General features: G+C 39.7%; 2 protein-coding genes across 8 annotated transcripts in view; one reads left to right on the forward strand and one right to left on the reverse strand.

Moving 5' to 3' along the window:
• The window catches only part of LOC107594261 (regulator of G-protein signaling 4-like), a 7,349-nt gene extending 4,749 nt beyond the window's left edge, over positions 1-2,600 (reverse strand). Inside the window, exon 1 of one of the 2 annotated variants that reach the window (XM_016284233.1) lies at positions 2,570-2,600. The gene's annotated coding sequence lies outside the window, so the exon portion shown is untranslated. Of the gene's footprint in view, positions 1-2,378; positions 2,399-2,569 lie in introns of those variants that run through there. The other variant, XM_016284234.1, reaches the window with a different exon arrangement.
• Positions 1,682-12,184, forward strand: part of LOC107594260 (calcium-binding mitochondrial carrier protein SCaMC-3-like) — an 18,069-nt gene continuing 7,566 nt past the window's right edge. For 4 of the 6 annotated variants that reach the window (XR_001610160.1, XM_016284230.1, XM_016284227.1 and 1 more), the window contains exons 1-8: positions 1,682-2,263; positions 6,490-6,616; positions 7,775-7,862; positions 8,399-8,510; positions 8,590-8,748; positions 9,970-10,122; positions 10,196-10,309; positions 11,966-12,133. Coding sequence is in view for 5 of the 6 variants with exons in the window: in XM_016284230.1 (XP_016139716.1) it covers positions 2,072-2,263; positions 6,490-6,616; positions 7,775-7,862; positions 8,399-8,510; positions 8,590-8,748; positions 9,970-10,122; positions 10,196-10,309; positions 11,966-12,133 (1,113 nt within the window). In the remaining variant the exon portion in view is untranslated. The remainder of the gene's footprint in view (positions 2,264-6,489; positions 6,617-7,774; positions 7,863-8,398; positions 8,511-8,589; positions 8,749-9,969; positions 10,123-10,195; positions 10,310-11,965; positions 12,134-12,184) is intronic. The other 2 variants (XM_016284229.1, XM_016284232.1) reach the window with 1 other exon arrangement.

Consider the following 12,184-nt stretch of genomic DNA (forward strand, 5'->3'; position numbering starts at 1 on the left):
GTATTGGACATTACATGTATTGGACATTAATTTTACGGTAGTATACCGTTCTTGGAAGTGAAAAAGACTGTATAATTTACAGTGAATAACCGTATATTGACATTCCCAGAATTCCCTGCGTTACATTTCAAATTTGATGTTTTTTTTATGTTTCTTCTTAGTTTTTTCTTGTCAGTTTTGTATATTAGGGTTGTGTGTTACACCTAATGTTGTTATTTTATGTGTGTTACCGTGATGGTGTTTAGTGTTTGTGTGAACGACACTGTGCACCTTCTGTATATGTTATTATTTAAAAGCTGCTTGTGATGGGCTTTGGTTCATCATGTGACTTTCTCATCACCACCTGCATTGGGTGGTTATCAGTGTATTACAAAAGTACAAAACAGATTTCAGTACTTCAATACGGTTGGTATATTAACATTATATCAGTTAATGAAATTACGGTATTTAACTGTAAATCTAAGTTAGAACCGTAAAACCTAAAACGTTGCTACCATATTTTTTACGGTAAAATTCCAGCAACCGGAATTTACGGAATTGTTTTTACAGTGCAGAAATGACAGAAAAGCCTAATGCATTAATATTTCAATATGAGAAAGCAGATGAGATCAGGAAAACAACTTAAATTTGGGTCTGTTCTTCTCTATCAAATTACTTTTTGGGGGGGATCTTGATAGCATCCGTCCCCATTCATTTATTAAATGGAACAATACAGCAATGGACATTCATCCAAACATCTGATTTTGTGTTGCATGGAGAAAAGAAAGTCAAATGCATTCAGAACGACATGAGGGTTAGTGAGTATTGACAGAAATTTTGGGTGAGCCTTTGAGGTGGTCAAACTGGTTTTTGCAACATTGTAGCTGTTTTTTGAAGGTCTACTAGGTCTAACCAAAATGAGCAAGATGGTCTACCTCTAGCAGATCAAAAACTGGCTAGCGGTTTAGCTGATCTAGACCAGCTTGAACCAACTAATGACCATAAACGACCAGATTCAAGTAACCAAGAAAAACCAGCTTGGGATTTGTCTTCGATGTGAAAGCCATCACTTCTACCATATACAGTGGGGCAAAAAAGTATTTAGTCAGCCACCAATTGTATTCTCCTGCTCGCACTTCTGATCATGTGTCTGATAAGAGTCAGCAGATATACTGAAAAATGCCATGCAACCCCACTTTCTCCTCTTAAACCTTATGACTTCTTTATGAACCCTCAGGAAGTGACTTCATAAGCCAGCCTGAATGAAAATAGCCTTGTGAAGAAAAATCATGTTCTGTTCTGTATGACAGAAGATGCTTAACTCAAACTGTACTGCATGTCATTTATCTGCAGAGTCACTGGAGAAGTTGCTGCATTTAATTAATCAGTCCTGATTGAACACGGTTTCTCTGTTAATTCTTCAGGACCGGGATATGTTGGCTCATACACTCTTAAAAATAAAGGTGCTTCAAAAGGTTCTTCAAGCGATGCCATAGAAGAACCATTTTTGGGTCCACAAAGAAGCATTCAGTCAAAGGTTCTTTAAAGAACCATCTCTTTCTTACCTTTTTATAATCTGAAGAACCTTCTTTCACCACAAAGAACCTTTTGTGAAACAGAAAGGTTCTTCAGATGTTAAAGGTTCTTTATGGAACCATTTAGACAAAAAGGTTCTTCTATGGCATCGTGAAGCACCTTTATTTTTAAGAGTGTATCAGTGTAGATCACCCAAGGAAGCCCCTCCTGAGGGTGTAATCTGAAGCCGCTGTTGTATCGCATACACTGCAAGTCATTGCAGTCCTCGACACGCGTTTCTCGCGCGTTCATCATGTTTTCAGCTCGTCTTGAAATGTCGCAATGCTTGAGGATAAGAAACCGCTAGCGCGCGGGGTTCTTGGAAGTCAGTGTTTGCGACAGCTTCCTGGTTCTCGTGTGAAACAGCTGTTTGACACCATCTGCGAGACGCGAGCTGTCGGGACGCGACGCGAGGGGGTTTGTTTCGCTACAGCTCCTTTTTTGGACGCACGCAGAACGCGTCTTCCGCCCGTGCGAGCCGATGTGTGTCCGTGGGTGACCGTGCGCGGATATCATCATGTGGCAGAGCGCATGCCGCTCGGGCTGGACGCGGGCGCGATGTCAGGACAGCGGGGTCGATCCCGAGCGCGAGCGGCTCTGGGCCGAGCTCTTCGAGCAGCTGGATCTGAACAAGAACGGACTGATCGATGTCAACGAGCTGCGGATCGGACTCGCCGCCCGGGGGCTGTCGTGGAGCTCGGTGGAGGAGGTACGGAAGAAACCCAATGCATGCAGTCATAACGGAAGGTTATTTATAGTGCAGGATAACTGTGCATGCATTCACAGGTTTATGACACTTTAATATCAGATGTGGAGGTAATAACCTTCAGCTCCAAGTCACGTGATCATCTGAACACTGAAAGCGAAAATGCTGCAGTACGCGATACAGTCGCAGCCAATCAGATTGTGTCTAATGCTTAATATTCAATAACGCAGAGTGCGATTCGGACCAATGAGATTTCGCAGTGGGCGTGGCTACCCATCGCAAATCATGTACTGTACATAGTGTACTTACACTACTGTTCAACGCAGAATGAAGCTATTTCCTGTGAATGTGCGAGACTTCCGGTTCATTAGCCAACCACAAGAGCACCACAGTGCAGTAAGAGGTATTTGCACAACAAACCAGTTATGGTAAAAAAAATAGCTAATGTGATAGCAAATACAGCTTGACGGAGTGTTTTTGTGCAGATAAAATTACTGGAAGCGACTTGCACCGAAAGCCTCGCACATTTAAGTTTGTACGTAAAAAATAAGGTGGATAGACTACGCTAATGGTGCGTTCAAGTCATGTTGATTTGTTGAGTTGAGTTGAGTTGAACGCACATGAACGCCACCACAAAGTCGTTATTATGAGTGGGAAACTCTAAATTTTCTTTAAGCACCGAGTTTCTGAGTTGGGGTCAATGAGAAACATGGCGGAATCGATGAATGCAACGTCTGTAGTTGACCGTAAATTTTTGTTTAAATTGATAGTTTAGTTGTCCTATAAACTTAAATTGGTCATGTTCTTGTTACGCAGCTGGTTAAAGAAATCCAAGTAAAAAAATTCTAGAATTTTTGCACCTACAGGTGAAAAATCTTTTGATTTGCCATGTTGCATGTTTTAAAAATATTAAAAACGCAAAACACACCTGATGCGAGTTCTTTGCTCTTCATTTTCTATAAGCAGAGTTAACAGACCCTGTTGTATTTTCTTGTAATTTATTAAAAGAAGGTACACCGCCATCTTGTGCCGACTAAACTGACTTGAACACACCTGACGTCGTAATTACGACTTGTCAACTCGTAAGTACGAACGTCCCAGGAGGACTTGAACGCAGCATCAGTACATAGTGTATACATTAGTGTCATCTTAAATGAAACAATTCATATAGATTTTAATGAAAGGATATTACATTTCCAGTGCACTTGATGTGTAAACGCTTGTAGTGCACTATTACACTACAAAAATGGCGTAGAATAGTGCAGAAGTACACAAAAATGGGATGAACCTGTAGAAACCAAAATATTTCATATATGATTATGTAAACAGGATTGCAGACCGCTGAGATTTCACTGTGGATAGACTGGTTGGGATGGAGCCTGATGTATGTTCAGCTCAGATTAGACAGATGTTAGTCCATTAGTGAAAGTATAACGCATTACATAGCTGCTTACTCGCTAGCACACTCATAATGCTTCATATGATAAAAGTACAACTACACAGCAGGATTCTAGTTTCGAAGGCCTCCATGTCGTGGTCAGGAACAGGGCAGATTAGAGTACTGTTGCAGCACTAATGAAGCAGTTTATGAGCTTAATAGTTAATAATCTCAAGGTCAATGGCAGGAACAGAGGAAGGGCATCATCACCCGCTGGCACTGAATCAACATCACCGGGTCTCCACCTGCCACCTGAAATAAAGGTTTCCTGCAGACTAGCGTGTTTGCTAAATCAAGCATCATTATTTTTTGTGCATACTTTGGTCTAGTGATTTGAACAAACTCCTTACGCCAAATTCTACTTTTCTAATCGATAAATTGCTCGCTAGAGACGTTACAGTGATGTAATGCCAGCAGATCAAACCCAAGGCCTAGGAAACAATGAGAAACCAGTCCAAGTTATGATCAACCAGACACACAAAGATATTAAATGAATCTTTGTTATCTAATCTCTCCACGGCATGCTGCAAGCTGTTTATCAGCATTGGGGAAGTTACTTTTAAGTGTAATGCATTACAGTAACTATGTTACTTTTTTATGGAAAGTAATGCATTAAATTACTTTTGCGTTACTTTTTGTCGCCTGGGCTGGGCATGCATATTTATTTTTAATAACAAAAAACCCAAAGGTTATATATTTAGCAACTGTAAAGTCCCTTTCACACCAAAAGTGAAATTAACAAGCCTCGGGCCTCTGTCTCTGCACCTCACTCACGATTTCTCTCAACACATGTGTCAGTGAATAAATGGGAAAACAAAGTAGCTTGCATTACTTATTTGAAAAGTAACTCAGATATAGATAATGCACTACTTTATTAGTTACTTGAAAAAGTAATCTGATTAGGTTACTTGTAATGCATTACCCTCAACACTGCTGTTTATATACCAGCATACTGAATACATAGTTTATAGTTTAGCACGTGACTAGACTATTGATCTGCTTGCCTGGGACAATCTTGAGTCATATTGATTTTTGAAACTTGATTTTGTAGTGTGCTGTGTTTTTTGAGGTTTGAAATCATGTGTGCATGTGTTTATGTATTTGCATTATGCATTATGATGAATGATATTGGCAAGAAAGTACTAAACTTCACACATAGGCTCACAGAAACACATGTAGGCTGCACACTGTGCAAAAGGTCAGCGACTTGGAGTCGATCCATGTGAGAGTAAATGTCATGTGACTGCTGGCTCACATTAATAAACACAGCAACACACACATGGGTGTTTTGTAGACGTCTGCCCACAGAGGAGGACAAGCTAGTTAAATGAGTGAAATTACTGGCATAGCTACAGCGTGATTTGCCCTACAGCACTCCAAGTATTGTGGGAATGATGGTCTGGTTTGAATGAGTTTCTCAGTGCAGCACTTTGTGTGGATTTAAAGTGACAGTAGCATGTGTGTCGTGATTAATTTGAAAAATGTTCTGAATTTAACGGTTTACTCTGATGATATTTTAGTCACTGTGAATCAGTTTTTTCCCCTTCATAATTTCCTCACCATAAAACACCAGAATGTACAATGTAGCTGATTGTAAAACCCTGAGACCTGCAGCGAAATGCCTCTAATCCTTATGTTTGCGCAGCTCGGTACAAACACGTTCAGACATGCTGCACTGAGAATCGTGGGGCGACACCCTGAAAAAAAAAAACTTTTGTTGATACTTACACGTGATTAATCTTGTAAATCTGGACACAGTTTTTATACCCAGATGCATGTTTAATTGCACAGCTCTCTCAAAGTACAGGAATTCTGGATAGAGTCACATCAGAGAGATTTAAAGGGGTCATATGATGCTTTTTTTAAAGATCATTATTTTGCGCGCACACACGCACACACTTACTTAAACTAATAACAAAACAGTAGCTGATTCAGAAGCGCCAGATTGTCATAGCAAAGTCAGAATTACCTCCGCTCCTAGGTTCACAAAACGGTCGTCCATAAAATGCATTGCTGTTCTGTTGTAAGTGATCTTAAAGATTCCTAAATGCATCTACTTCCGGAAGGCCAAATAAAGTGCTTTTGCTTTCGCCTAGAAACACACAGCGTCTCCCTGACATGCTGCTTCAACACTAACTGCGGTTACTGAAACCACGCCTTCTTTCTTTGCGTGCACATTTGGGCGCATTATGCTAATATTTCCACATAGTGAGGTAGATATGTGGGGGCGTGTTAGAACGAGCCGTTTTAGGAGGAGCGTAAAAGAGTCTTAACTTTGATAAAGAATATCTCTTTGGTTTTGAGACTTTAGTCTTTGTAACTTCAGGGATCTTATCTATGCACAATCAGCTTGTAACACTCCAAAGAGAAAGGAAAACTTGAAATCACATCATATGACCCCTTTAAACATCATTTATTTAGCCCGTTTATCTAGCAATTATGTGGATTTAAACACTAATATAGTCATTAAGTGTATATAAATGAATTAAACGCATTGTAAAGCTACTGTTTTGTGCACTTGGCTTTCTCTGCTGCTTTCGTTTGTTAATTTACCTTCATTTTGTCAATGCATTTAATTAGAATGAAATTAACCTGTGTTTGATTCAGTGATAATGTCTGACTGCTCATGTGTGATGTTGGTGCTTTGGGCTGGTGGCTTTTGCATGGTTTTAATGTGCTTTTCTCCTTCATTTGCACCCCATCCCACCTTTCCTAATGATTCCCGGCACCCCTCTTTCCCTTCATTTCTCTCCCACCCCCCTCTATCTCTCTGTAAATGCCCTATATTCAGCAGATTGTACGAGCTGGAGATGTTAATCACGATGGTCAGCTGGATTTTGAAGAGTTCACCGAGTATCTGCGTTCACATGAGAAACGCCTTAAACTCATGTTTCGCAGCTTGGACCGCAACAATGACGGTTAGTTTCTATCAACTTCACTTTATCATCAGAATCAGTGTTATTTTACTGTATATTCTATTACAGCCCTGTTGAAAAAACCAGCATATGCTGGTTAGGTATGTTTTGACGCTGGGATGCTGGTTTATACTGGTCCTTTGCTGGTTTAAGCTGGTCCTTTGCTGGTTTATGCTGGTCCTTTGCTGGTTTATGCTGGTCCTTTGCTGGTTTAAGCTGGTCCTTTGCTGGTTTAAGCTGGTCATTTGCTGGTTTATGCTGGTCCTTTGCTGGGGTCCTTTGCTGGTTTAAGCTGGTCCTTTGCTGGTTTATGCTGGTCCTTTGCTGGTTTATGCTGGTCCTTTGCTGGTTTATGCTGGTCCTTTGCTGGTTTAAGCTGGTCCTTTGCTGGTTTAAGCTGGTCATTTGCTGGTTTATGCTGGTCCTTTGCTGGTTTATGCTGGTCCTTTGCTGGTTTATGCTGGTCCTTTGCTGGTTTATGCTGGTCCTTTGCTGGTTAGGACCAGCATAAACCAGCAAAGGACCAGCTTAAACCAGCATCCCAGCGTCAAAACATACCTTTTTTCAACAGGGAGTATGTATTCATATTTCAAAGTAGCTTTAAATTTGTTAGTTTTTTAAAATATATTTTAAGTTTTCGTTATAATTTTACTTTAGGCTTCATTTCAGTTAACTACAATGATTTTTAATAGTTTTCGATTTAGTTAACAAAAACAACACTGGTCTTAATTCACTGTTAGAATATACAACATCATTTTTATATTCTCGTTTTACTTGGACTTTAGGTTAGAAATATATATTTGCCATCTGTAACCTCACAATAACCCTAAAATCTATACCATTACATAACATCTATAACCTCATATTAGCATTAGCATGTGGGATTTTACATCACTGTTATCATCTATAACCTCACAGCATCATTAGCAGCTGTTGTATTGTTGTTAGCATCTGTGCCCTCATTTTAGCATTAGTGCCTAAACACAACATCTACAACATAATTTTAGCATCAGCCAAGTATTATATTGCTGTTAGCACTTTAATTAGCATATATACCCTTACATTAGCATTAGCATCTATTCCATTAATTCTATTATCTCACAATATTGTTAGTTTATCCTTCATTTCAGTACAATAGAGCATTGTTTGTATGTTTTGTAGGTCAGTTGGACGTCGGGGAGATCCAGCAGTCGTTACACAATCTCGGCGTGGACGTCACGTTGGAACAGGCTGCCAAAATACTGCAAAGGTGAATAAATAAGCTTTCCATTGATGTATGGTTTGTTAGGATAGGACAACATTTGGACGAGATACAACTATTTGAAAATCTGGAATCTGAGGGTGCAAAAAAATCTAAATATTGAGAAAATCATCTTTAAAGTTGTCCAAATGAAGTTCTTAGCAATGCATATTACTAATCAAAAATTAAGTTTTGATATATTTACAGTAGGACATTTACAAAATATCTTCATGGAACCTGATCTTTACTTAATATCCTAATGATTTTTGGCATAAAATAAGAATCTATAATTTTGACCCATACAATGTATTGTTGGCTATTGCTGCAAATATACCCCAGCGACTTAACACTGCTTTTGTGCTCCAGGGTCACATATAGCCTCTTGGGCTATAAAGGTAATAATCTTGAAGACCAGTAATATTTTTCGGTTCTTGACAGGTTTGAGGATTGTCGCCCATTAAAGCTGCAGGGTCATAAATGTGCAAAGTGCTTTTCAGGTGTGATTCAGTTGTGACACGCAGTACTTGTGAAATGTGTTGCTACAGTATGGATAAAGACCATTCCATGACCATCGACTGGTTCGAGTGGCGAGATCACTTCCTGTTTAACCCTCTGCACAACATGGAGGAAATCGCTCAGTACTGGAAACACTCGGTGGTACGAAGCAAAAGAGTTTTGTATGACTATAGAATGAGCCTCTTTCTTTCTGTAAGTCTATTATTGTGTGTTTGTGTAGATGTTGGACATCGGGGAGCTTCTGACGGTCCCAGACGAGTTCTCGGAGAAGGAGAAGCAGTCAGGGTTCGTGTGGCGGCAGCTGATGGCAGGAGCCGTGGCGGGATCGGTGTCCAGGACAGGAACCGCGCCGCTCGACAGACTCAAGGTCTTTCTGCAGGTGAGACTGCGCTGGTCTGAAAGCAGTCACTTTTGGTCTCCAAACAGCGGAAGCATCTGATCTTTGATGCTCATTTAATGCCAGTTTCCCGTTTAGAGGTTCCTGTTGAGGTTTCAAAGTTGCTCTCAATGCAATCTAGAAAAAGCTGTGGCTTGTGTGTACAAGGATAATAGGAATTATTGCACTGTTAGGTATTATAAAATGAAAGGCATCTAACTAACTAAAAATATCCATGATAATATATTTTATAATATATAATCTTTTTATTTTTTTTATTTTTATTTTATTTTATTATTTAAATTGTATTCCTATTTTTAATTAGTTTTAATTTCATTTAATTAAATTTTTTTGTAGTGGTTTTTATAAATTATTATTTCAGTTTTAGTTTTTTTAGTGTATCAAGTTACACTAAAATAAAAAATAAAATAAAATGAGAACTGCTGCTTTGGCAACTAGATGAAATAAAATAAGTTTAAATTATTTTTTATTTGTTTCAGTTAATGTTTATTTTATTTCACTTAACATAACAAAACATTTAATGGTTTTAGATTTATTTGACTAGTTAACTAGTTTATTAAAGTTAAAAAAAACTAAAATAACCCTGAACCAAACCATCCAGCTACAATGTGAATTATTACAAACTTTGATTTGACGCAAAAAGTATTTGAAAATCGGACAAAAGGAAAAAGGTACTATGTATTTAACAGCGTTAATGAAGTAAAAAACAACATTCCTGTAAAGCATTGTGAATGACAGGAGAAATATAAAACTATCGATTTAAAGATGCTGATTAATATCAAATAAAAATTTAGTTAGAGCGCAGTGTTCTCTCTCTGATTGGTGGACAGTCTGTGCAGAATTATGGGTAATGTAGTTTTTCACCACTGTTGAACATGATTATTTAAAAAATAAGTTGCTTTTGTTGAAGCTTCAATAAATGCATAAACCATCATTTAACAACCTTGGAGCTCACAGTAGGTCTGTCTTTAAAGGTTTACAATTTACCATTAAAAATCAATTCCTTTATGGAGAAAATGAATGACATTTTTACTTCCAGAACCCAACTGTTGCACTCTATATTTTCAGCACCACACTGATCTCTGGAGGTCATATGAGACACTGCAACTGAACTTTTGTTTTTAGTTATTATGTCTAGGTGTGTTCTGTTTTATAACTGAAGCATTACATTAAAGATCATGTGAATTACGTGCTGATGTTCAGGTGCACGGCCAGAGCTCTGATAAGGGGAACGTGTGGCGTGGTCTGCATGCGATGGTGAAGGAGGGCGGCCTCACTGCGCTGTGGAGGGGGAACGGCATCAACGTGCTAAAGATTGCTCCAGAAACCGCCATCAAATTCCTGGCCTATGAACAGGTACAGCTCTGTCTTTTACACTCTGCCGTGTGGACGGCAACTCAAAGCTCAGCCTGCATCTGTGTGTCTGCAGATTAAGTGCTTGATGAGAGGCAGTAAAGAGGCAGGAACTCTGAAAGTTCAGGAGAGATTCGTCGCTGGATCTCTGGCTGGAGCGACGGCTCAAACTGTCATATATCCTATGGAGGTAAATACACATTCAACACACGACAGCGGGTTTATGCACACACTGAACGTCTAGGTCACTGTATGTATGTGGAGGCCTGGCTGTCATAACACACATACACACACACTCACACTCACTCACTCACTCACTCACTCACACACACGCACACACACACACACTCACACACACACACTCACTCACTCACTCACTCACTCACACACACACACACTCACACTCACACACACATACACTCACACAACAGCGGGTTTATGCACACACTGAACGTCAAGGTCACTGTATGTATGTGGAGGCCTGGCTGTCATAACACACATACACACACACTCACACTCACTCACTCGCACACACGCACACACACACACACTCACACACACACACTCACTCACTCACTCTCACACACACACTCTCACACACACACCCTCACACACACACACACACACACTCACTCTCTCACTCACACACACACACACACTCACACTCACTCACTCGCACACACGCACACACACACACACTCACACACTCGCACACACACACACACACACACTCACTCTCTCACTCACACACACACACACACTCACACTCACTCACTCGCACACACGCACACACACACACACTCACACACTCGCACACACACACACACACACACTCACTCTCTCACTCACACACACACACACACTCACACTCACTCACTCGCACACACGCACACACACACACACTCACACACTCGCACACACACACACACACACACTCACTCTCTCACTCACACACACACACACACTCACACTCACTCACTCGCACACACGCACACACACACACACTCACACACTCGCACACACACACACACACACACTCACTCTCTCACTCACACACACACACACACTCACACACACACACACTCTCACACACACACACACACATACACGCACGCACACGTCCACTCACATTACCAAAGGCCTCACGTAAAGTTCAAGAAAGTGCTCTGCATTCAGCGGCCCATTTAAGAATAAAGCAGTGAGCCGTGAATGGCTGTAGTTAATGGAGTGTGAAGTCTTTGAAATAGACTTAAGTAAAATAAAGCCTTTTTTTAAATGTTGGCATTAGCAATGTTATAAAAAATATACATATCTTCAATAAATAATCACATTAATAAATATAATCACTATTAATTAAAATAGATTTTAAAATTGTTTATATAATATATTAATTAGTTCAAAATATCAATTTGATATGTAAGTTGGTGTCTGTAATCTTTTAATGTTTTTGTAAGAAGTCTCTTCTGCTCACCACGGCTTGCTTTATTCGGTCAAAAATACAGTAAAATTGTGAAATATTTTTACAATTTAAAATAACTGTTTTCTATTTAAATATATTTTAAAATATAATTTATTTACTATAATTTATAATTATATTTATTTATTTATAATTTCTGTGATGCAAAGCTGAATTTCCAGCATCATTACTCCAGTTTTCAGTGTCACATGATTCTTCAGAAATCGTTCTAATATGCTGATTTGTTGCTCAAGAAACATTTATTATTATTATTGTTATCAGTGTTGAAAACAGTTGTGCTGCTTCATATTTTTGTGGGAACGGTAATTGTTTTCATGACTCTGCATTGATTTCCTCACTCCATCCCTGTCTGCTTCTCTCGTTCTGTAGGTGCTGAAGACTCGTCTTACTCTTCGTAAAACAGGCCAGTATTCGAGTGTGGCGGACTGCGCTAAGCAGATCCTGCAGAAGGAGGGCGTTCTGGCGTTTTATAAAGGATACCTGCCCAACATGCTGGGCATCGTCCCGTATGCGGGCATAGACCTCGCCGTCTACGAGGTGTGTGTGTGTGTGAGTGTGTGTGTGTGTGTGTGTGTGTGTGTGTGTGTG

This window comes from Sinocyclocheilus grahami, unplaced genomic scaffold, assembly GCF_001515645.1.
Source record: "Sinocyclocheilus grahami isolate Dianchi unplaced genomic scaffold, SAMN03320097.WGS_v1.1 scaffold181.1, whole genome shotgun sequence".
NCBI classification, from domain to species: Eukaryota; Metazoa; Chordata; class Actinopteri; order Cypriniformes; family Cyprinidae; genus Sinocyclocheilus; species Sinocyclocheilus grahami.